Below are 24,570 nucleotides of genomic sequence, written 5' to 3'. Positions count from 1 at the left end.
CTCTGTATTGCTCCTCTTACCCCCTTGGACACAGGATTGTGGCCTTCAAGGCATGCAATGATGTGGCTAACACACATCCCACCAGCTGCCTTCCAGTTCCCATGGCCAATCCTATACCTTCATTATCTTTCCAAAACTATCCCACTTGGGACGGGGGGGGGCAGATAGACAAGGCTGCTCTTCACCCGTAGGGCAGCCCGAGGTAAACCAAGGAAAGCCCTGAATCCCACACAGTGACCCGGCTGGTGCCCAGAGGAGCAGGGCTTGGATCGGGAGGCGGGTTGCAGGCGGCACAGCCTGCATCCACCCTTTGTGCTGGCAACTAGCCTCCTAGAGCTGCAGCCCTCTGGGCCTCGTGCTTGGCGTACAAATGAGCTTCCAGATGCCTGGTCCCCTGTGCAAGAAGCATAACCAGGGCCTGGAGAAAGAACGGAGCAGCCTGAAAACACACTTGGGTCCGGCCCAGCCTTTCCTCATAGGCGGTTATTCCCTCTAACCACGTCTGGTGTGTGCTGGGCACCCACTAGGAGCCTCACCAGCTTCCTGTCCTTGTACTCAGTCTCCTCCTTGTGCGGGTGGCAGTAAGGGCACCCGCAGAGAAGGGCGTATCAGCACGTCTCCTGCCTCTAGAGGAGAAATAGGTGCTCTCTTTGGGGCCACAGCCCCACCTCCCTCCTTGACCAGGTTAGTTTGTGCACCAGATAAACTGAGCAAACCCCTGGAAGCCTCAGTGAGACCCGTCAGAGCTGTGGGCTGAGGGAGAGCCTGTACTGGGCCTGGCAGTTTGAAATGCCAGGCACTCCCGGTCGTAGTGTATTTGGGCATATTCCTCCAGTGCTGGCAGTGGGTGACTTCGGGGTCTTTATTTTTAAGTGGGAGGAGCCAAGAGACGAAGACCAACTGGGGTTTGGCCTGCTGAAGGCATTCTGCCCTCTGTGTGGTTTCTTCAGAGCAGGGACACCATCTTTCTCACCACTCGGGCTGTGATTGCTGGGAATGGCTTTTGCATGCCTGAGCCGCACGCGCGCACACACACACACACACACACACACACACACACACACACACACACACACACACACCACACCTTTATCACCAAGCACTCTCTGAAGCGTGCAAGGGAATTGTGAGCTCCTTAGGTTCATGCAGAGAGGAGGTGACAAGCTCAGCCTTACCATGTCCCCTCCCTAAACTTGGCTGTATCCTGGAAGAACCTAAGGAGCCTTTTAGTTCTGAGTGGAGCACAGAGGTGATGAGGAAAACTCTTTCCCCAGCCTTGGCTCACTAGAGACCCAGTCTGGTGGCAGAGACTCTTGAATGTGCTGCCTTGGCCATCTCCAGCACACTCTCTCTCTCTCTCTCTCTCTCTCTCTCTCTCTCTCTCTCTCTCTCTCTCTCTCTCTCTCTCTCTCTCTCTCACACACACACACACACACACACACACACACACACTGCTACCCTCTGCTATGGAAACCTTTCCTCCTAAGCATTTGAGTCCCACAGAAAGGGAGGAGAGAGAGACAGAGAGAGAGGGAGAGAGAGGAGAGAGAGAGAGAGGCTGGTGTCTACTCAACAGGAATTGAGTTTCAGAGAGCCCAGTGAATGCTCCTGGATCTTCAGCGGCTCCGAAAAAGCCCTAAGTTAGGTCTGTACCTTTACAGTTTTTAACATGTCTGTGGTGAGAAGCGCCAGGTAGCACTAAATGTTGAGCGTGTGGGGTAATGGGGTCCCTGGAAGTCTATGGGGAGCAGCTGTGTGTGGTCACACCCTGATCTAAGGCCTTCATTGGCCCCTTTCCCTCAGCTCACCCTTAGCTCCGTCTCTACCCTCCTGTTTGTTGTCTAGACTCTTCTCTGGTGCCTCTCAACCTGGCGGCTGTCCCACCTGGCCCCTCTAGTGGCCTCTTGACGCAAATGCTTTTGATTTCTCCTTAGAGAGCATTAGCCCATTTCATGGTTTGAAACACGGAGGCCGGCTCCCAGGAGCAAAACCAGCATCATAGACACCCCGTCTGGGAAGGGTGCAGTGAGGGCTTGAGTGTGCCCGCTGACCATCTGTCCTTCCTTGCAGCCCTGCTGTCCTCCTGGTGTGAAGAACTTGGCCGCCTGCTGTTGCTCCGACATCAGAAGAGCCGCCAGAACGACCCCCCTGGGAAACTCCCCATGCAGCCCCCCCTCAACTCCATGAGCTCCATGAAACCCACTCTGTCGCACAGGTAAGCATGCAGGTGCCTGCAGAGATGGGCCATCTGGGCAGCTATTGAGCAGCTTGGAAACCTCCTGTGGTGCAAGCCCTGAGACTGTGGCCTCTCAGGCAGTTTGGGCTTTAAATCCTCCTAAATGATGTAGCTTCTTCCCCATCAGACATGGCTGGGTTTTCCCCACCTGCCACTTTGTCCTTGAGATCCCTGGCTTCTAGTAGAGCGTTGGGGATAATGAACTCAGAGCCTGCCCTCTACCCAGAGCAAGCACTTGGGCACTCTCAGGGAAACCAAGGGCAAGTAGGGTCTCAGGACGCCCCCCAGGGCTAGTGGTCACACCCCAGGGTGAGACAGAACCAGGCCACACCCATCATACCGAAGCAAGTGCAACTGGGTTGGGGCTGCCAGAACCCTGGATCCTAGGCAGGAACAGGCTTGCTAGGGTGTGTGCCAAGTACCTAGGAACTGGCCAGGCTGCCCTGCACCAGCCTCGGGAGAGCACATGGTAAGACTGGCAATTCCCTGTTAATTATCTCGCAGGCGCCTTGCTGAGCTGATGCTCTGAGTATTCTGTGGGCTGACCCTGCAACAACAGGGCCCGTCATGCTGTCTGCACCCCCCTCCCTCTTGTGGGTCCTCGTTAATGACCGGGGCCTCTGCAGTCAGCTCAGCTCTCATTATCCTGCCTGGCGGAGAGACTCGCAGCCCAGAACATGCTGTATGTAGTCAATCCTGAACTGCACGGTCCAGGCACTGCCAGCACTCAGGGTCAACCTTGTCTTCTAAATCGAATTAACTGTCAGGACCAGAGAGGACCTCAGCATTCATCAAACAAAGCAAGTACCCTGCCTGGCCAGGACGGCCCAGCTATGTGTTTGCCTGCCATTTCAGAGCACAGCAAGTCCCTCTCATCCAGGACACTGCCTCATCAGCCCCCCAGGCCCATGCCCTGACAGGACAGCCTCTTGTTTCCCAAGGGGTTCCTACTTGGCCTGGGTAGCTGTATGCAGTGGGAGTCTTATAAGGTGTTTAGCATCATGGGCCCTGCCTACCTTTTCTGATGACTGCCCCCCCCCATCCCCATCCCCAAGCATTGCAGCAGCAAGAACACCCAACGCATTTGCGAGAGTCAGGGGGATGTCACCTTAGTTGAGAACCATTGCTCTAGAGAGGTAAACCTGCTTCCTTCTGCCTTCCACCCCTTATCCCTGTCAGTGAATAGGACTTTGGCATTTGATCTGATGATATTTTAGCTTGGCCGTTTCGTTTGGTGTTTGGGGGGGCAGAATCTCCCTCTGTGGCATAGGCTGATCTTCAACTCCTGATCTCCTGACTCAGTCTTTTAGTGCTAAGATTATAGGGTTGTGTGTGTGTGTGTGTGTGAGAGAGAGAGAGAGAGAGAGAGAGAGAGAGAGAGAGAGAGAGAGAGAGAGAGAGAGAGAGAGAGAGAGATCTCCAACTCCTGATCCTCCTGATTCAGCTTCCTAGTGCTAGGATTATAGGTGTGTGTGTGTGTGTGTGTTGCTAATTCTGCCCAGCCCCTCAGCTTTTCAGAACCATCCTGACTCTCCTCCCCACCCCCATTAACATGCCCCTCCCAACTTTCTTTCCCTAAGTCATTTCACTGGAGGCGATGGTAATGAGCCAAAGTACTGTGGCTTCCCAGGAGAATCCTGTCTCAAACCCACTTGGCCCTGGAGTGCGACAGGTTCTGACCACTGCCAGTCCTTTGCTAGGCCTCCGTCAAGTTGAGTTCCTATGGATTATTTGTCATTAAACAAAGGCTGGGAGGCTGAATCTACCAGCAGAGGAGGAAGCTTCTTGGGGGCAAAATTAGGAACTGGTAGGTGAAGGCAAAACCTGGGTCCTAAGAGAGTAGGTCAGGCTGACTGTTGGTGGCTTCTTAAAGGTAAGTTATCTTGACCAGGGAGCATCAAGGCTGAGGAAGGGCCACCTACATTCTGTGACCTCAAACTGGCTATACCTAAAAGTGCTGTGTGTGAAAAGCCACTGGCCAGCACCCAAGGTCCTGCTATTTCTCCTACCATGACAGGTTCAGGGCCTTAAAAGTCCCGTGGGATAATGGACCATGCAAAGCAAGTGGCCTGAAAGTTTAAAGACCTAGGTAGCATGTAGTCTGTGGCTTCTGTGTGGCCTTTCAGAGACAAGGCTGGGGAGCTGGGGACTTGCTGGGTCGAATTGATCGGGGTTGAGCCTGACCTGTTGAACTGAGTGAAGGTTCCTTTAGCATAGCAAGGGTTACAGAACTTGGAAACTAAAGCCTGGCTGGCTGAGAGCGGGAAAGTGAGTTCCCAAGAAACACAGCGGATAGAGATGAATCAGGGCACAGAAACAAGGGTTGTGTAGTAGTAGTTGCTGATTTTGAGGGTTCTGGAGCAGTCTGTGCCCCTGCTCTGATCCCCTAGGAAATTGCCACAATGCTGCCACATTGCGGTGGGGCAACTGTTGGACAATGGCCAGTCCCCGACTCTTCTTCAGGCCCAGGACTGTCGTGAGGATGGATACTCAGTGACCTCTGACCAGAAGCTGACTGGCCTTTCCCTGTCACCTTCATTCATGTCCCTGTGGGAGAGATCTCTCATTTTCAGGGGAGCTATGGAGGACCCCCAACACCTGTTAAGCCTCTAGTATACATTCCTAACCATGGAAGCTTAGTGGAAGAGAGAGAGCCTTTGCAACTGCAACCCTGACTCTGGCATCTTCAAATGGGGCTTTGGCCTTCTTGTTAAGGGTGGAGCTCAGTAATATACACTAGGACACCTGGAGCGTAGTACCCAGAGGATCCAGGGGTTCAGAGACTCTGGGTCCTCAACTATAAAGGCTCTAAAACAAGCAGAGGGGAGGAACCTTGCCTGAACCCAGAATGGGGGGCCCTGAGGATTGAAGTATTTCTGTGGCTCAAGTCACTGCCAACCATGAAGATGTGGCGGCAAGTTAGAGCCCAAGTTCTTTCCCCTTGGGCTATGTCTCCAGCCAAAGCCCTTGACCTCTCTGAGATCCTGAGGTCCCAAAGAGACGAGATGCTGCCCATCACCTTGCGAAAGATGCTGGGAGGAACCAGGCTGCTCCTCCCAAGGCGCTTTGTAAGAGTAACTGTGACCTTGTGAAGAATGTGAACTAACTGTAGCTTGTAAAACATCTTCAGCTCCTGTTTTAGTTTCGACATTGGCCATACCAAGGTCATCTTGCACTTAGCAAAGAGACACAGAAGCATATTACGTGCCTCTCCTCCACCCCCCCACACCCCACACCCCATAACCCCGAGATGGAAGCTGGGAGGCACCTAGAGGATCTAGCCATTGCCGGGGCGGAAGGGCACCTTCGGCATCCCTGAGGTGATCCTGACTTTATCCCAGCAACTTCTGCTTCCTCACCCAGGTTTTTAATGAGTGGTTTAAAAAGCCGTTTGTGATTAGCACATTTTCTGTATGCAAATGGGTGCTGCAAAGCTAATTAAGAGTCTAATAAATCTTGTTTATCTATTAATTTGATTACAATCATAAGCTGCCGGAGCTTCGGAGATCAAGGGTGATCTCGCTCCTCCTCCAGGAACAGGGATTTGCTACATCAGAAGAGAGGCTCTGGTGTGCTGGGTAGGGCCGTGGCTTGGAGTCAGGTTACTGTCTTCTTGTTGTAAGTCTGGGAATCAGCCTCTCTGAGTCTCAGCTCTTCCTCAGCTGCAGGAAGGATAGCAGGACCAAGTCTGGTACATGGGGATCCCCGGAGATTTGTGTGTGTGTGTGTGTCCCCCACCCAAACTGTAGCCCAGTATCCTCTTGACAGGCTCTTTGTTGCCAGCTAATAACAGATAAATGAAAACGGCCCCTTTAGAGCAGGGGGTGTGGACCTGTGGTAGGGTGCTTATTTTGCATACCCAAGGCCTTATTTTCAGTCGCCAGTCCTACAGAAAGCAAAATCAAAGGTACTAGCAATGCACCAGTAATCCCAACACAGCGACGCAAATCCAAGGCCAGCCTGAGCTACCTAGTGAGACCCTGTCTCGAAACAAAAGGAAAAAAAATAAGTCAACTATTATGTGGAGTTCTTTTTTGCCTGTACCAGCCCCTGCTGGAAGTAGGCTCTTCTTGGCCCTAGAAAACTGGTTTTCTAAAAGGGTCATTGAGAAAGCCCCGTAGACAAAGCCTGACAGCTAGCGTTTGATCTCTTGGGACCAACATAGTGGAAGGAGAGAATCGACTCCCACAAGTTATCCTCTGACCTCCACATGTATACTGTAACCCTGACTGTCATGGAACTCGCTATGCAGACCAGGCTGGCCTTGAACCTACAGAAATCTACCTGCCTCTGCCTCCTGAGTGCTGGGATTAAAGCTGTATACCACCGCACTCAGTACTCTCCCAACTGAGCTCCACCCCCATTTGTCCCTGTGGTCTGCTCCCTCACGCTGACTGGGCATCAGGACCCGCTCCTGTACTTGGGGATGCATGAGGGTATGCTCTCAATCTCTTCTCAGAAATGGGAGTGCAGGAACCTGCCTCCAAGGAGACCTGTGGGGCTGAGCTAGTGAGGGGCGTGTCCAGAACCGCTTCCCAGGTTGACCGCTACCTGACTGGACAGCGGGGTCCAGAACAGCTTGAGGTGGAGCCAATCTGTGACAGCCAGTTAGAGCCTAAGTTCTTTCCCCTTGGGCTATGCTGTGTCTCCAGCTGAAGCCCTTGACCTCTCTGAGATCCTCAGGTCCCAAAGAGACGAGATGCTGCCCATCACCTTGCAAAAGATGCGGGGAGGAACCAGGCTACTCCTCCTAAGGCACTTTGTAAGAGTAACTATGACCTTGTGATGAATGTGAACTAACTGTCCCTTGTAAAACGTCTTCAGCTCCTGTTTTAGTTTCGCCATGAAGGGTGAGAGGAGAGACCACAGAGCTCGGCCACTGTGGCCTAAGAAATGCAGGTGTTTCTCTGCACTGCTTCCCCATGTATAAGGCCTGGCCCGTCGGGTTTGTTGGTTCATTGGCCTTTAATCCACTCTGTCCTACAAACACACTAGATTCTGGAGTAGAGGCTGGGAAGATAGCGATCAAAAGTGCAATAAGGGAGTGGTAAAGCACTGTGAAAAATACTTTTTTTATGCGACGAGAGATGGGAAAGCTTTCCGAGGAGGTGACTTTCCAGAGAAACAAGAAGGAAGCAGATCCAGGGGAGAGGGCGTCACAGATGAGGGCGTTGTGCTTCTCTGGGGCACGGACGATGGGTATGCAGTTTTACTGCTCCCGCTGAGGAAGTGGGGTCACCTGCAGTGGTGCGAGGGACCCTGGCTAGTCTTAAGGCTGTGGCTCACCTTGTCCTTCTCACGCCGCCTTGGCTGGCTGGAAGGCCTCATTGAGTGCTCGCTGTAGACCTCAGACTGGGTTGGAGGAGGTAGATTCCTGGCTTCTGATATGTGTGGACTCCTTGGAAGGAGCTCCTACATAGGTGGCCAGTACAGGGCTGGGGTGAGGAAGTGAGGTGCAGGCTTGGGGATTTTGGACTTTGCCCAGTCAACACTGGAAGCTGATGGTCCTGATTGACTTGTAGGTGAGGGAAGGTCTTAGCCAGGCAGGGATGTGCACAGGACTGGGGGCTTGGGGGGAGGGTAGGGCACCCCGGCAGGCTTTGCTTGCTTGGTCCTGGGCCCCAGAGGAAGGGTGACAGGGTGAACCAAGCCTGAATTCCCAAGACCAGGTCAGTAGGACTCAGCACCTAAGAGTTTTGTTTTATTTTGTTTTTTGTTTGTTTGTTTGTTTTGTTTTGTTTTAGGTTTTTTTCAAGATAGTGTTTCTCTGTGTAGCTTTGGAGCCTGTCCTGGAACTCTCTCAAGCTGACCTTGAACTCACAGAGATCCGCCTGCCTCTGTCTCCCGAGTGCTGGGATTAAATGCGTGCGCCACCACCGCCCGGCTCTCGGCAGCTGGTTTGTCGTGAGGTGCTGAGATCAGGAAGGGCCATGGGTCTCCGTAAAGTGGGACCGGGCTGTCTCTAATGGAGACAACGCCTAGGTCCTGACTGTTTCCGGAGGGTCATGGACAGTCAGCATGCTTGAAGAGAGAGCTTAGCGCGCTCGCTATGATTTCTTCACTGTGGGCCCAGTTACGGGAATGGGTCACTGCTACCTGGTCCATTCCCACGGAAGGTGCGTCTTTTGTTCATCAAAAGTGCTGTCGTAAGCCTGAGTTCCAGGGCTCACCGGGACAAGGGTCAGCCAGGACGGTGAGGTGAAGACACTGTCACCTGAGCCGTGCCCCAGCTCTAAAGGCCTTTTCTCTCTCCGCAGTGATGGGTCATTTCCTTATGACTCTGTCCCTTGGCAGCAGAACACCAATCAGCCTCCCGGCTCCCTCTCTGTGGTCACCACAGTGTGGGGAGTGACCAACACATCCCAGAGTCAGGTAAGAACCCGTCCCACACCCTGCCCATGGCTCCTCCTAGGCACAAGTGTCCCTTATCTCCCTCCCCACCACGGGGGCCGGTGGGGGAACCACGCCATGACAGCCCTCCTCACTGTGTGAATCCAGTTTTAGGACATATTCAGCTGTAGACCACATCACTCCAGGAAGGGGTACACTTTGACCTCAGGAGAGCCACAGCCGGGTCCCTGAGGACCCACCCCCATTGTGTAGGACCTTCTGGGAGACAAAAGGGAGGTTTTCATCTGACAGGCCACAAGTTCTCTTCTGAGACCGTGTTTACTCTGGTTGTGTAAGCAGACTTCCTGTGTGTGACTGACCTCAGGCTCCTAAACTGAAAACCCTTGACCCTGAATGGCCTGGATTAGGTTTTCACCAAGATTGTTACCTTCCAGTAAAGTGTACCTTAACCTTAACCTTAAGCCCCGGTTGCCTTCCTAATCAAGCCTATTTTCATTCTCGTTTCTTCCTCTTTTTCTCTCTCCTCCTCACCCCTGTCCTAACAGAGGGTCTCCCACTGCTGAGCTTGGGCTGGGCCACCCTGGAGGGAGCTATCGTGCTTTCCTGGGATCTCCCTCCACAGACAACCTCTAGGCACCCAGGTCCTATTGCAGAGTTGGGGCTGAGTAGGCTAGTCCTTGCCAGCTGCTACTCAACTGCCTCATGGGCCTCTCTGGAGCCTGGGGGACCGTTTGAGCTGGCTTTGTGAGCCTTTGCCTCGCTCCACCCTGGCTGAAGTTCTCAGCCCACTCCTTTTGATCCCTTTTGGTTCTGGGGGCCGCTCAAGCCACCCCCCCCTACCCCCCCATTCTCCTCTCTGTTGTACCCTCGTGATGTTTCTCTTTGTATCCTTTGTCTTCTCATTACTCTTCCTCCATGCTACCTGAGGTACTGAACCTCAGTGAGAACCACTCACTCTCTCTGCCTCCCTCTCTGCTTGCAGGTCCTCGGGAACCCTATGGCCAATGCCAACAACCCTATGAATCCAGGTGGCAACCCCATGGCATCAGGCATGAGCACCAGCAATCCCGGCCTCAACTCCCCGCAGTTTGCGGGGCAGCAGCAACAATTCTCCACCAAAGCTGGCCCTGCACAGCCCTATATCCAGCCCAACATGTATGGCCGGCCTGGCTACCCTGGTAGCGGGGGGCTTCGGAGCCAGGTGAGTGACCAGTCTCCTGTCCTTCTGCAGTGGTGTGTTAGACGCGCCTTCCTGCATACACCCAGAAAGGACTCTGACTTGAATCCCAGCTCCACGTTGCCTGGTCTGGGATATGAGGACAGCGTTGACGTGTGTCTTATCAGGCTGGCATCAGTCCTGGGGCAGGGGGGGTGTGGGGGCCGTAAGAAAGGCTACACTTACCCTTCCTTCTTAGCCTTGTGTCTTTATGAATTGCAAGTCAGTGGGGGTGAATTGTCAGAACTGAGGAGTAGTGACAGTGGACTCCACTTGTCCAAACTGCTTAATCTTTTTGCCCCTCCTACCTGTAGAGGAAAGACAGAAATGGGGACTAGAGTCCCCAACCTTCAGACTGCATCAAGGAAAGAGCAGGAAGCGGGCAAGCCGCCGTCACCATCTAAGCCACCTTGACCTCAGCCCACCTAGCTCTAGGGACAGAGTTACTGGGCTTCTGGCCTTGTGGTCCAAAACAAGCGCCGCACTCCTGAACCCATTCCCACAGCTCTGCCACACAGCACCATACAATTTCTCTGGGTCAGTTCCCTGGCAGCCCAGGGAAAGGAGAGAGGCTATGGAAACCTCACTTCACAGTGAAAAAAAAATCCCAAGGAACAAGTTGACCTAGTTATCGCCAACGGCGGCAGGAATGGCTGCCAGCTTTGGGAGTCCCAGACCCCCCTTCGGGGCATCACACCCGCAAGCTGGGTGCTCCGGAGTGCATGGGTGTTTCAGGAGTTCCAGATCCCCTGTGGGGCATCACACCCACAAGCTGGGTGCGCAGAGTGCATGGGTGCAACCCTGTGGCCGTCCTCCCAGCTTCGAGCTTTACATCTGAGTACTCTCTGACCCCTCCCTGCTTCTCCTCTCCTCCACAGTTACCCTGGGGGTCCCAGTGCCCCTGCAGGCATGGGCATCCCTCCACACACCCGGCCTCCTGCTGATTTCACCCAGCCAGCTGCTGCTGCTGCAGCAGCTGCGGTAGCAGCCGCCGCCGCCACAGCCACCGCCACGGCCACGGCTACAGTGGCAGCCTTGCAAGAGACACAGAACAAGGAAATAAACCAGTATGGACCGGTAAGGGTTCCTGCCTCCTGGTCTGGCCTCACCCAGACTGGGGAAATCTTGAGTGTGGGCCAAGTGCGTCAACTTGGAAGCTCCTGAAAGGATGGATGTGAGGGTGTGGGTGTGGCGTCATGGTTGGGTGTGGCAGGGGTTTTTGTTGTTGTTGTTTTGTTTGTTTGTTTTGTTTTGTTTTTGGTGTGCTATGTTCTGTGTGGGATGGTAGCTCGTGTGTGCCTATGGGGGAGAGAGGTATCCTGTTGCTCTCTGAGTTCCTGGTTACCCAACAGTGGGCTCTGTGCCTAAAATCACTTTGCTACTAGCCTGTCCCCAATCACCTCTGAGGCCACTACTGTCCTATTAACCTACTTTGTGGGTTTTGCCCAGGCCTCCTCATAGATCCTCTGACCTTCAGAAGGATGAGGTGGGGTGTAAGAAGGGGGAGCCCACAACTGTGAAGGGCAGAAGTGTGGTACAGGGTGGGCAGGAAGAAGTTGGCTGGGTTAGTCACACTCAGTGTATGGAGGGTGTGTGTCTCCATTGGCCACTGGCCAAGGGCAAGGTCAGGGCCTTTCAGGAAAGGGCTTCAGCCTCCATCCTCATCCGCCTCCTCTTCCTGTGCCCTCCCCGTGGCCCTCCCACCCCTGCCCTCTTCCCTGTCCCCTGCCTGCCTCCCTGGGAATGCTGCCTGTGCATTGGAGTGGCTGCTCCTTGCCCTACCCAAACCTCCAGCTGCATTTTCCCAAGAGACCTGCAGAGGGCAGCAGTGAGCCCCGGAGGACTGGGTCCTAGAGCTGCAGCCACTTGGGAAAGTGTCCCTTCTCCCCTAGCCTGCCCCCCCCCCAACCTTCCCTCCCTGCACTTTCAATGCATGTGGTATTTTATTCTTTTTTTTCTTCTTCTCCCGTTGAAGGTGTGTTCCTCTTTCCAGATGGGTCCCACCCAGGCGTATAACAGCCAATTCATGAACCAACCCGGGCCTCGGGGGCCTGCCTCCATGGGGGGGCAGCATGAACCCTGCCAGCATGGCAGCTGGCATGACACCCTCGGGGATGAGCGGCCCTCCCATGGGCATGAACCAGCCCCGACCGCCTGGCATCAGCCCCTTTGGCACACACGGGCAAAGGATGCCCCAGCAGACCTACCCAGGCCCCCGGCCCCAGTCCCTTCCTATTCAGAGCATAAAGAGGCCGTATCCAGGGGAGGTAAGTGTGACAACAGATGAGGGATGGGACATGAAGGGGGCACTGACACAGGGACCATGGGCAGAGCCCCGGAAAGGGCTCAGTTTGGCCACCGGAGAACTTGAACTAAAAGTGGGGACCTCAGCTCATGACTAATGTCATTACTATTGTGGAAGGACCCCCCCACACACACACACACACACAGCGAGTAACAACACCCAAGTCTCAGGTTTTTGTTTGGTTTTTTTTTACCATTGACTATCCACTGTGACATTGTAAAACGCCATGCCTAGAGCAGGCAAGTGTCAGCGGAGCAGGAACCATGACGGCTGTTCACTCCTGCCTAGGCCCAGGTACAAACTGGATGACTCTGGGTGAGGACCTCCATGCAGAGCGCAAGGGCTGCCGCCAGACATCCCTGGGCAGGCAGGACATCCCTGGGGGCTCACTTCCATCAGAGTTGCTCTGCTGGGAGTAGTGCCTACTCTGAGGTCACCCAGCGGAGGTGCCAGTGGAACCCATCCCCAGCAGACTGTCCCAATCTCCCTGTCAGGTCAGGGAAGGGGGTGGGGGAGAAAGGTTGTCACCAGGCCTCAGTGACACTCAGAGAACAACTGGGCGGCACAGAGACCAGGATCCTGGCCCCGCAGATGCCCCACCCGCAATGAAGCTTGTCATCGGCACACCCTGTGATGCCCCTTCCTGAGCATGGCACCCCAGCTCCCCCATCCCTTCTCAGCTCAGATCCTTCCAGCTGGTCCAGACTGCCGCCTTCCCCTTGAACTGAAGCAGATTTCTGTCCCAAAGAGCATAAGTTCTCTGTGTGTCTGTCCCCCACCCTGTCCCGTCCCCCCCCCCGCCAACACACACACACACACACAGGTCCCTACAGCAGCCACTCTCACAAGAGAGGGCATGGTGTGATAACTGGTATAGGTGTCCCAATCCGGAGGCTCAAGAAGAATAGGGGGACTGGGTGCTTCCCATACACCCAGGAGGCTGACTCAAGCCCTAAGCCTCGGCCTAGTGGGAACTACTAGTTCAGGGAGAGAAATCCAAAGGCCCATGGGACGACCCCACCCCACTCCCAGCCCTGGCTGCCCTTGCTTGGGTGGGGGCCTTAAACCAATGGCTCCAGAGTACAGTGGTTTTTCTCAGCACCCTCTGCCCTCAACTTCCTGATACGCCATCGGCTACACTGGGCATGCATATTTTCTGAGCTTTGGGCTGCTGCCCTGAGATGAGGCCTCAGAACTGCTTATTGAGAGCACAAACACACACAAACACACACCATAGAAGTCGAGCTCTCCACAAAGCACCGTTGCTCCCCAGCTGGTCCCGGTTATAATGCTGGGTGGTCCCTGTCTGGGAGCTCTGGCTTCTACCTCTTGGCAACATGCTCATCCTATGTTAAGAAGTAGTGTAGCCTTAGTGCAGGCTGGAGTCATGTTATCTGGCCCCCTGTTGTGCTGCTGTAGCCTGATGAGCCGTGCTGGTGACCCAGAGCAGCTGATGTGCCCCCGTAGTGAGAGTCTTGGAGAGTTCCCAAGTACTGCCCACTCTGATGTGTACTTCCAGGCACTGGAGCGCTGCCGCCAGCTAGATTTGAGCCTAGAAGATGAGGCACCCTTAGGCAGAGAATAGTCTTGAGTAGGCAGGAAAGGAACCATTGAATTCAGGGTTCCATGTCCTGGGTACCGACGTTACAGGTAGCCCTGGATCATCCACTGGCCCCAGATAGGGAAAGGTGGCAGGAAGTGGCTGTCTCCTTTGTGAATCACCTCTCTAGGAGGTGCCTTGCTCTCCCTCATTGACTAGTTCTCCCACAGCTGTATAGAGAGAGGGTTGACACTGCTAAGAATGGAAACATTCGGTGGATGTTTTTTTTTTTTTTTTTTGCTCAATGTGGAACACAGGGGCGGTGCTACTGCAGGGGTTGTCGCTTCTTGGAAGCAAATTCTGTAACCTGCATCTGCCTGACACACTGGGGTGCACACATGACGGGGAACACAGCCCTAGAGGGGAGACAAGCATTGAGAGAAACAAAAGAGTGCCGAGACGCCCTGGGCATCCGTGGGATTTTGAGTGTACAGGCTTCCAGAGCAATAGTTTCATGGAGAGAGGTGGCCTATGATCTGGGTGGGCAGAGTGTCCTGTCCCGGGATGTCAGAGCAAGCAGAGGCTTCCAATACCTTCTGACATGGTGCCCATACATGTATGTGGGAAACACATGTTTTAAAATAAGAAAAAAAAAGCTGAACCCAGCCCTGGCGTTTGAGTACGTAGTCTGCTTGATGGCACGTCACCCCTGACCTCCCTCTGTCCTTTTCCCATCTTACAGCCCAACTATGGAAACCAGCAATATGGACCAAACAGCCAGTTCCCCACCCAGCCAGGCCAGTACCCCACTCCCAACCCCCCAAGGCCGCTCACATCTCCCAACTACCCCGGACAAAGGATGCCAAGCCAACCCAGCACTGGGCAGTACCCACCCCCCACGGTCAACATGGGGCAGTATTACAAGGTGAGTACTGGACCCTCAAGAAGACCCTACGTAGAACCCTCCTCCCTAGCACAGTCATGTCTCTAAAGGGGGTCAGGCCATGGGACTGTCCTGCCCTCCACTCATTTCTGTTTTGTTTCAACAGCCAGAACAGTTTAATGGGCAGAACAACACCTTCTCTGGAAGCAGCTACAGCAGTTATAGCCAAGGGAGCGTCAACAGGGTGAGCATTATTCCAGAAAGTCCAGCTGACCCTCGCTTAGCGGGTGTCAGCAGGCTCCCACGCTCCTTACCTTCCTGCCCCAGCACCTCTGCGTGTTTTTAGGGGTCCACGGGTGGAGGGTGCACTTCCTGGTTGTCCGCTGAGACATACTCGGGGACCTAGAGTCCACCGCTCTACTGGGTGAAGAAGGACAAGCATGGGCCCTACAGAAAACCAGACAGAGAAAGGATCCTGGAGACGGGACCCTCCCCCCTCTCCCCGCCCCAAGCAGGGCCAGGGACTAGGGACTAGAGTCACCATGTGGGGTGGCCACCTGCCCTTTCCTCCTGATGTAGGTTAGACATGTCACTAGCACACTGAGCCTGTGTGTCCCCTTTGACACCTGGCTATGGGAACCTGACCTGAGGAGCCTAACAAAGCAGGCTTTGCTAAGGGATGGGGTCCTTCCCAGTTCTTGCTGTCCTCCAAAGGGGGCGGGATCCTGCAGGTGAGCGTGGTCTCTGGTGACTCGCCTCCCTTGGGGTGAGGACTTTGGTGCAGATAGTGGAGTGCATGTCCACCACCTTGACCCATCCATTACCTTTCTGTGAGTCCGTAATCTATTTCTGATATCTTTTTCCAGCCTCCCAGGCCGGTTCCTGTGGCAAATTACCCCCACTCACCTGTTCCAGGGAACCCCACACCCCCCATGACTCCCGGGAGCAGCATACCTCCCTACCTGTCCCCCAGCCAAGATGTCAAGCCGCCCTTCCCACCTGACATCAAGCCAAATATGAGCGCTCTGCCACCACCCCCAGGTGAGGACCCCGTACTCTCCATTCCTCCTTAGTTGGTTCTGTCTGGAAGCCCCCAGTGAGCAGGATCAGGGGGCTCAGAAGCTGGGCTCCCTGGGGTAAGAGTTACGGCAGGATGACTGACAGCACCTCTGCGTGTTTTTAGGGGTCCACGGGTGGAGGGTGCACTTCCTGGTTGTCCGCTGAGACATACTCGGGGACCTAGAGTCCACCGCTCTACTGGGTGACGAAGGACAAGCATGGGCCCCCCTCCCTGGAACATTTGGTGTGGGGGCTGGACTCTCCATAGCCATCCTCTCCCCTGGCCAGCAGGAAGAGCCTGGGTCTTCAGGGACAGAGAGACCAGTGGGAGAAATGGGACTGCATAGTGGGGTGAGCCAGCTCAGCTGGAGGAAGCCACAGACTCAGTCATGCGCTTGGCCCACATTTGGGCTCTTTGAGCATGCTTCCCGAGGTGATGTCACATGGGGTAGTGAGTCCCACTCCGGCCCCCCGCACCTATAAAGCTGGGGTGCTTGCGACTCAATACGGTCCTTGTCTTTGCCCAGCCAACCACAACGATGAGCTGCGGCTCACTTTCCCCGTGCGGGATGGCGTGGTTCTGGAGCCCTTCCGCCTGGAGCACAACCTGGCCGTCAGCAACCATGTGTTCCACCTGCGGCCCACGGTTCACCAGACGCTCATGTGGAGGTGAGGTGACCTGCGTGGTGACTGCCTTGCACAGGCGCTGGCAGCAGCTTCCCGTCACTGTCAACCCCTTCAGCACCCCTGATAGGGCCGTGCCGTGTGCAAAGCTCCCCGGGGGTGTCACAAGGAGAGGGACCAAGCGTCAACGGCTAGGAACAGCTGTTACCCGAGTCCTACGTGCTGGCAGGACTTTCCGGAGGATGGGGAGGCTAGCAGAGCCCTAAAGACTAGGAAATGGGTATCTCATCAAGGGGATGAGTTAGCAAAGGGGAAAAAAAAAATGTCAACCTGAACCCATGTGGCTCCTGTTGCCGGAGCGGCCAGTGTGAAGAGAAGAGGTTGTTGGGAACAGCAAGCAGAGCTGCCCACTCTCTGTAGATTGCAAGACCACCGGCCACTGTCTGGTACTGCCCTCCCTTAGGGTTGTGGTCAAGCGCATGGGCCAGACTCTGTGCTCGACCTCCGAGACCTCAAAGTAGGCAATGCTTTTCCTTTTGATTGAAGGGGAAACCGAGGGTAGAGGAGTCTTTTAAAGAATGAAAGTTCTCAAAGCGAGAAGTAAAGCTATGATTTGAACTGGCAGCTTCTAGATTCTAAAAACTCCTCCTGGATCTTTGGTTATCAAGCCAGATTCACCCAAGGCCTGGCATAGAGCCCCATCCCTACCACCCCAGCCGTTTAGTGAGCATCCTCGGGGCAGGAAGTGGGCCTCTGCTCCCAGCGTGTTTGTAATCGCATAGCTTTGGGCAGCCAGTGAACTGTCACAGGCAAAACTGGGTAGGCATTCAGGACATATAGTGAGATACTAAGACAGGAAGTCCCGAGGCTTCGGAGCACACAGACAAACACGGGTCAGAGACACTGATCCTGACACCACCTGGAGATGTCCTCAGTCCTTCTGAGTCTGTCTGAGGGAAGAAGCGTCACTCTTAGGCGGATAGGGTAGCCAGGGCTATGGGTGTGGCTGTAGTAATGTACGATATGGAAATGAAAGGGCTTGGGATTCTCTGATGCATTTGGATTAGTAGGAAGGTAAAATCTCTAGGACAGTGGTTCTCAACCTGTAGGTCCTGACCCCTTTGGGGCTATATTATCAGATATCCTGCCTATCAGATATCTACATTACAATCCATAATAGTAGCAAAATTACAGTTACAAAGCAGCAATGAAATAATTTTATGGTGGGGGGGTCACCACAACGTGAGTACCTGAAGAACAGGGTTAGCAGCATTAGAAAGGTTGAGAGCCACGGCTCTGGGCAGGGGAAGGGCTGCGGCCGAGGGGTAGGGTCCCCGTGCCCTCAGGATGACGGTGCCCACCCTGCCGCCTCCCCAGGTCAGACCTGGAGCTGCAGTTCAAGTGCTACCACCACGAGGACCGGCAGATGAACACCAACTGGCCGGCCTCGGTGCAGGTCAGCGTCAACGCCACGCCGCTCACCATCGAGCGAGGGGACAACAAGACCTCCCACAAGCCCCTGCACCTCAAGCATGTGTGCCAGCCGGGCCGAAACACCATCCAGATCACCGTCACCGCCTGCTGCTGTGTGAGTACAGTGGGCAGCCAGGACTGGGAGCGCATCTCGGCCTCCGTTGGGTCCCAAGGCATCCCCAAAGCGATCTGTGCTGCTGCGCCCTGGCCGTTTCTGTCAGACTCGGTCGCTTCCCCTTTCTGCCTCCCCTGGGGATTCCACACATCTCCCCTTTATCCCTTGGTGCCACCCCCAGGCACGAGCACCCTTGTTTCCAATGGCCGGGCCCAAAGCTGGGTTCGATTTCTGGTCTCGTTTAGAGTGAAATTTTCCTATTCCCACCACCTTTCCCCCAGACCCACCACCTCTGCTTAGTGCGGCGTTAAACCAATTCCTGTTGTATTTTGGGGGCCGTGGGGAGGACACACACCCGTCTACTCCCACGTGTGCACACGCGTGGACACAGACACAGGCACATGTGCACATCCCTGCAACGCCCATGCCTCAGAACTCTCCTCCTGTCCCTAGAAATCAGCAGCTGGGACACGGGACTTCCCTGGGATTCTGGGATGGGGATGCTTCGTGAGACTGCACAGCTGTAGCGTGAAAGAGTCGGGGTGCACAGTCCTAGAAGGCTTCCTAGAGGGGAGATGACAGGGATGGGCCTACTCGACAAGCAGGATGGGAAGTTAGGTCAGGATAACAGGAATATGCTCGAGTCGAGGCCTGATGCCACGCATGCTGTAACCTCAGCCAGGAGGCTACCCAGTGGAAAACCCACCACGTTAGCCTGGATCATAAAGACAAGTCATTGCAGAGGCCCAGCCTCTCCATCCTTAGCCTCATTCTGATTTCCAAGCCTCTGTGTCTCAGGTCTCTTCCTAGAGAGGCACCACTGAAGTCCTGCAGGCCCTTGGGCATGGGGCAGCCTGGGTCACGTACGCTGCAGTTAAAGGCAAGGATGGGAACTGTGGGCCACACTGAGTCTCCTGCTCTCTCTCTCCTCTCTCTCTGCAGTCCCACCTCTTCGTGCTGCAGCTGGTGCACCGGCCCTCTGTGCGCTCCGTGCTGCAGGGCCTCCTCAAGAAGCGCCTGCTGCCCGCTGAGCACTGTATCACCAAGAGTGAGTGGGGCAGGCGGGGACGGGCGGGGAGGGGCTGGGCCCAAGAGGTGGTAATGCCCAGGATGCCAAGCCCCCCGGAGCACCTCTTGTGGGATGTACTGCCCCTCTCTTCCCTATGGCTCTGTTCCCCCCTCGAGCCCTCCTTCTTGGACACACTTGCAGAACTAAGTGTGAAAGTGCCTGAGGGGGCTTTTGCTGACCCAGTTAAATCAGAGGAGCACCAGGCTGGGTTTCCGCAAGCCTTGCAAGATAGCCCCTGTTCCTAGTGAGGGTAGGGGGCCTGATCTTCAGAAAAGGGAGTCTCCTCCATCCTTTCTCCCCTCAACATGCATCCCCATGTGGAATGCAGGGGTGGGGAATCCAGGGCATGTTCAGGAGCTTGCTTAGACCCAACCCTCAGCAGAACACCCGGCCCTCACCCTGCGCCTCCCTACCCCCACAGTCAAGCGGAATTTCAGCAGTGTGGCCGCCTCCTCGGGCAACACAACTCTCAACGGGGAGGATGGTGTGGAGCAGACAGCCATCAAGGTGTCTCTGAAGTGCCCCATCACATTCCGGCGCATACAGCTGCCTGCCCGGGGCCACGACTGCAAACATGTTCAGGTGAGCAGTCCCCGGGAGGTCCTCTGAGACAGGCTGCACGGGTTGGCAAGGCGACAAGGGGGCAGGCTATGGGGTCAATAGGGACATCGTGGCCATTTGGCAGCCGATATCACTTGCTCTCTCAATCATCCTTTTCCTTCGGGTCCATCTCTGGGGTCCTGGTGGTGGTGGTGCAGAAATACAGTTAGCCAATCAGATATGAAAGGCCCTGGCTAGACACCCCCAGACTAGCTAGGGGCCTGCCATGAGCAGGTTTTCAGGAAGGGGGCAATCTCAGGCCAGCAAAGACCCATTGTGCAGGGGGCTGCCCAGGGCGTATGTCCCAGAACCAGGGCTGCAAAGATCCCAGGGCCCTGGTGCACCGTTTTCTACAGTTCATCCTGGAGCTGAGTGCAGACAGGACTGCCCCCCTCTGAGTGTGTAGCTGTTGACAAGTGATGTGATTGCTTTATCTGACCCAGTCAATCAGATTCACCCTGGGTCCCCAGGCTGCACTAAAAGGACTGCCAGAGGCCATACCGTTCCTGGCCTCAGTAAGAGACGGAGGCAGCCAGAATTGGATAGGGTGCAGGCTCCACGGGGGCTTCAAGGACAGGGAGGGCTGCTGTATAGAAGCGGTAGACACAGCATGCGTGTTCATACTGTGGGGTGAACAACAGAAGGGTTCTTCCCGGGAACTGGTCTTCCTACGGGTCCAGAGCCAAGGCGAGGCATCTCCCCGATGGTCCTTGATCGTACCTAACTTCTGACTCCTGCTTCCACAGTGCTTTGACCTGGAGTCATACCTCCAGCTGAATTGTGAGCGAGGGACCTGGAGGTGTCCTGTGTGCAAGTAAGCGATACCCACCTTCTAGGAGCTCTAAGCTGCTCTACCTACCCTTCGGGGCCCCTACAGGCGTGGGTCTTGGGTTGCATCTGCTTATAGCACCTGGACCAGGAGTGGCAGGACGGTGGAGATGGGTGGGCTGTGCCCTGCCCACGGGAGCAAAAACACGAAACCTTGTTCTTCCTTTCCAGTAAAACAGCCCTGCTGGAGGGTCTAGAGGTGGATCAGTATATGTGGGGCATCCTGAACGCCATCCAACAGTAAGTGACGCCCCCACTAGAGGGGGGGGTACAGCCTGGCTTGGGAGGGGGGATGGGGGAATGCAGACAGTCCTGGGTACTACCTGGCCTTGGGAATTCCTGGACTTGGGGGGTCAGTATGTTCAAGAAGGGATAGAACTTAGCCCACGTAAGAATTCCTCTTTTGTTTTTTTTAGGGGGGGGGAGTGGGTCTTGGGGCCAGGAGCCCCAGCCTCTGTTTTTCTAAGCCTCGGTATCCTCATTTCACCAAACAAGATGCGAACACCTTTACCAGGCCTCCGCCTGTGCACAGCTCTGACACAGGAAGAGTGTAGACGTGGGGGGGGGGGGTCTTGTCTCCAAAGCTAGGGACTCTAAGCCTCACTTCCGCCACCCCCCCCATTGCTACCCACCAGCTCCGAGTTTGAAGAGGTCACCATTGACCCCACGTGCAGCTGGCGGCCAGTGCCCATCAAGTCGGACCTCCACATCAAGGACGACCCTGATGGCATCCCCTCAAAGCGGTTCAAAACCATGAGCCCCAGCCAGATGATCATGCCCAACGTCATGGAGATGATCGCTGCTCTGGGCCCTGGCCCATCTCCCTACCCCCTTCCTCCTCCTCCTGGGGGCACCAGTTCCAACGACTACAGCAGCCAAGGTGTGCAGTGTGAACGCTGGGCGGGTACAGGGAGAGGAGGGAGAAGGGGTCAGCCTGGGTCCCTCGGGGAGTTGGGATATCTGTGTTGATGGTAGAGGTGCAGAGCGGGAGAAATGATTCCGTGGTTAAAAAGAGCACTGTTGCCCTTGCGGAGGGCCTGGCTTCAGTTCCCAGAACCTGCATAGTGTCTCACAGCCTACCATAACTCCAGTTTAAAGGGATCTAATGCTCTCTTCTGAACTCTGCCTGCACCAGGCACACACAAGGAACACGTACATACATACATACATACATACATACATACATACATACATACATCATACATACATACATACATACATACATACATGCAGGTGAAACATTCCACTCATACACATAAAAAAACTTAAAAATAAAAGAGAGAGGCAGAGTGTACACGCCCTCCAAAAAATAGTCCTAGACTCGAGGAATAATGATCCAAGCCCAAACATTTCACAGCCTCTCTGCCAGCTCATTGGTCGGCCTTCCCCACCCTCCCAGAGAGCCTAGGCCCCCGGAGGCCTAGCCTTTGCTTGCCCAGGCCACCGTCTCTCCGTCTCACTCTCAACACCTCCAAACTTCAGACAACACCCCTGCCGCCTTCCACTCAGTTCCTAGAAAACAGCCCACCCTCTCTGCCTGAGGATGGTGGCCCTGTCACTCAGATCTGTGATCTGAGGTCTTTAGGGTGGCCCAGGTGACTAGCATTCTGACACCATCTCTCGCCATCACCAAGGGGTGTGGGATACAGTGTCTGGAGAGGCTGGATTGTCATCTAGATCCTGGTGTTCCTGGATAAGGCAGAATAGCCCCTGGGGGTCTGGAGTTGGTATGAAGTAAGGCCCCCAGGAGACAACAGCCCGGTGACTCCTGTTAGGAGCTCAGACCGCCGAACCTCTTTTGGTGTCTCTGGCTTGACCCTTGTCTGCCCTTCGGTAATGGTAGGGCAGCGTTACTCAGCCTGGGGTTGGGGGCTTCTGCACACACCTGGGGTGTCCCAGCCCATGAGATGAAGGCGTCGTGTAGCCTAAAGCAAATGCTTCGGGAGCCATGCCTGTTTCGAGGGACGGCAAGAACTTCGCTTTTATGCTGTGTCAGCTGAGGTGTCTCTCTTCCCTCTGGATGACCACCCTTCTCCCCATCTTCTTCCCATCCCAGGAAACAACTACCAGGGCCATGGCAATTTTGACTTCCCCCATGGGAATCCCGGAGGGACATCCATGAACGACTTCATGCATGGTCCCCCGCAGCTCTCCCACCCACCGGACATGCCCAACAACATGGCCGCCCTCGAGAAACCCCTCAGTCACCCCATGCAGGAAACTGTGAGTACCTTCAGCTTGTACCGTTTGCCCATGTTCCACAGCCTCGTATGGGGCTGACTGAGGCAGAGGGGCCTCCCCTTGGGGTCTTTGTGATTTGAGTACCCTGGCTCGCTCCCTCCTCAACAAAAAAGAAAAACTAGGAATTAAGATCTGAGGGCTCGGAAGAAAAGGGAGAGGCTGGCGTGGTTGGTCCTTATCTGTTAGCTTGGCTGTTCTGTTGAGGACTTCGGGTTCTCTTGAAATTAAGAAAGCTCCGGGCTGCCCCCTGCGTCCACATGTACCACCTCCAAGCCCCACTTAGAGTCTTCCTCTGGCTCCTGATTCCTGCCCCCCCCAATAGCTCCCATGCTCAGTCGAGTAGTCTGCAGGGATCTGAGTCTTTCATTTGGGATCTAACCCCCAACTGCCATAAGGAGGTCCTGGGACATCTGACCTCCCTGAGGACTTGCCCTCCTTGTCTTGTCTCCTACTTACTGGCATGTTCCACGTGCCTGGGGACACCTCCTTGGAGCAAGGTGCCCAGAGCGGACCAGATGCTCCTGGGTCAGGATGCACATTAACCCTTGTGCTCACAAAGCACAGCTTCTTAAGGAGCTGGGACGGAACGAGAGCAGTGGGGGTCTGGGAGACTGAGATCCAAGGGCTAAAGTGGTTGCTGTAAGGCATCCTTCTTCATACTGATGGCTCTCATTGGAGGAAAGGGACCACAGATAGGAATGCCAGCCACAGAGGGTGCAGAGTTTCCCACAGTGCCTGGTAGTGGGGTTGGAGGACTGACAGGAGCCTTCTCATCCTCTCTCACATGGCCCGGAAGAAAGGCGTCACGCTCACACACATCCCCGATTCTCACTGAGAATGGGTATTGTGGCTGGTGATACGGCTCCGTTGGTAGAACCCTTCCCCATCAACAGGAAGGGCATGGTACAGACTAGCAATCTCAAAACTCGAGATAGAGGAAGGAGCGTCCAAAAAAAAAAAAACCAAAGAAAGAAAGAAAAGTGCATATTGAATCTGTCTTGCACAGTTTTTAACTTCCAGCCACTGACCTCCCCCCAAGCTCCCCCAAGGACCTCAGCGTTCCACAGCTAGGAGACACCCACACTCATTGCATACCCCCAAGCCCTCACAGCTGCTGATCCCGGAAGATGGTAGGGAGGACCATGCGTCCTCTTACAAGCCAAGCTTTTTTGCTTCTTGGTTCATCCTGCCACCAGGACTCTACATAGAGGATTCTGTACCTGAATCAGCCCCAGAGCTCCTCCAGGGTTCCCAAGGGTGTTCTGGTCCTTTCTCAGCTCTGTCATCTCACCTGAAAGCAACCAGACCTAGCACTGCATTTATACCACACGAGGGAGGACAGTCCCAGGTCAACCCTTAGTGCATCCGCTGGCTTGAGCAGGTGGCCAGAGGGTTCTCATGCAGTCCAGGGTATAGATGGTCCCAGGCAAGCACTGATTTGCCCAAGAGTCTCCCAAACCAGGCAACAGATTGGCAGGCACAACAACAGGGCTCTGAGCCCTGAGACATTCTAGCTGTCGTCGAGGTCAAAGGGGCAGGGGACCGGCGATTTCATAGGCTCTGAGATTTCATAGGATCAGATAATTCCAGCCCTGAGCTGAGCTGTTCACGGGATGTGGCGTCCCTCCCTACTTCCTCGGGATGAGTGCCATGGACCCATCTGCTGCTTGTGAGCTAAGTGGGAACCCCCAGATGGCCTCTCACCACTATGTGGCCTTTTCTTCCAGCCCCTGGGGACACCTGGAGACCTGGGCTGGAAAAGCACTGTGATACCGGTGTCCCATGGGAGTGGAACCCAGTAACCCCACACCAGAAAGGGCACACCAGGGCTTTTGGGAGAGACCAGACTTGGGGTCAGCTTTTAGCAGGCATGGGAAAAGGTACTGGGGTCTGGGAGATCAAGGGTGGCATGCCTACCACTTGTCAACCCAGCAAAGGAAGAACCCGGAGATGGGGCAGGGATAAGAGTCATCTGAGACCGAGGAAGCATTTTGGTCACCAGGCCGATGTGTCCTTGGCATTGTGTCAGT

The 24,570-nt window shown here is 54.9% G+C and overlaps 1 protein-coding gene and 1 long non-coding RNA gene across 2 annotated transcripts in view; one reads left to right on the top strand and one right to left on the bottom strand.

Annotated features, from left to right (window-relative positions):
• Positions 1-24,570, top strand: part of Zmiz1 (zinc finger MIZ-type containing 1) — a 203,144-nt gene that overhangs the window by 172,134 nt on the left and 6,440 nt on the right. Inside the window, 18 exon segments of the mRNA XM_040747861.1 lie at positions 2,071-2,215; positions 8,494-8,608; positions 9,570-9,770; positions 9,772-9,788; positions 10,682-10,880; positions 11,797-11,865; positions 11,867-12,070; positions 14,391-14,573; positions 14,698-14,775; positions 15,398-15,572; positions 16,118-16,259; positions 17,592-17,802; positions 18,745-18,850; positions 19,293-19,453; positions 20,218-20,285; positions 20,471-20,539; positions 20,935-21,179; positions 22,356-22,522. Coding sequence (XP_040603795.1) covers positions 2,071-2,215; positions 8,494-8,608; positions 9,570-9,770; positions 9,772-9,788; positions 10,682-10,880; positions 11,797-11,865; positions 11,867-12,070; positions 14,391-14,573; positions 14,698-14,775; positions 15,398-15,572; positions 16,118-16,259; positions 17,592-17,802; positions 18,745-18,850; positions 19,293-19,453; positions 20,218-20,285; positions 20,471-20,539; positions 20,935-21,179; positions 22,356-22,522 — 2,555 coding nt within the window.
• LOC121140970 lies at positions 19,448-23,443 on the bottom strand. Its single transcript, XR_005877939.1, has 4 exons — positions 22,997-23,443; positions 22,531-22,640; positions 22,185-22,251; positions 19,448-19,611 (listed from the first exon to the last, which is right to left on the bottom strand). It is a non-coding gene; the product is annotated as an uncharacterized LOC121140970 (long non-coding RNA).

Source organism: Mesocricetus auratus, unplaced genomic scaffold (assembly GCF_017639785.1).
Source record: "Mesocricetus auratus isolate SY011 unplaced genomic scaffold, BCM_Maur_2.0 Super-Scaffold_100006, whole genome shotgun sequence".
NCBI classification, from domain to species: Eukaryota; Metazoa; Chordata; class Mammalia; order Rodentia; family Cricetidae; genus Mesocricetus; species Mesocricetus auratus.
The sequence above is the reverse complement of the archived record's forward strand: the minus strand, read 5'-3'. Positions and strand labels throughout refer to the sequence as shown.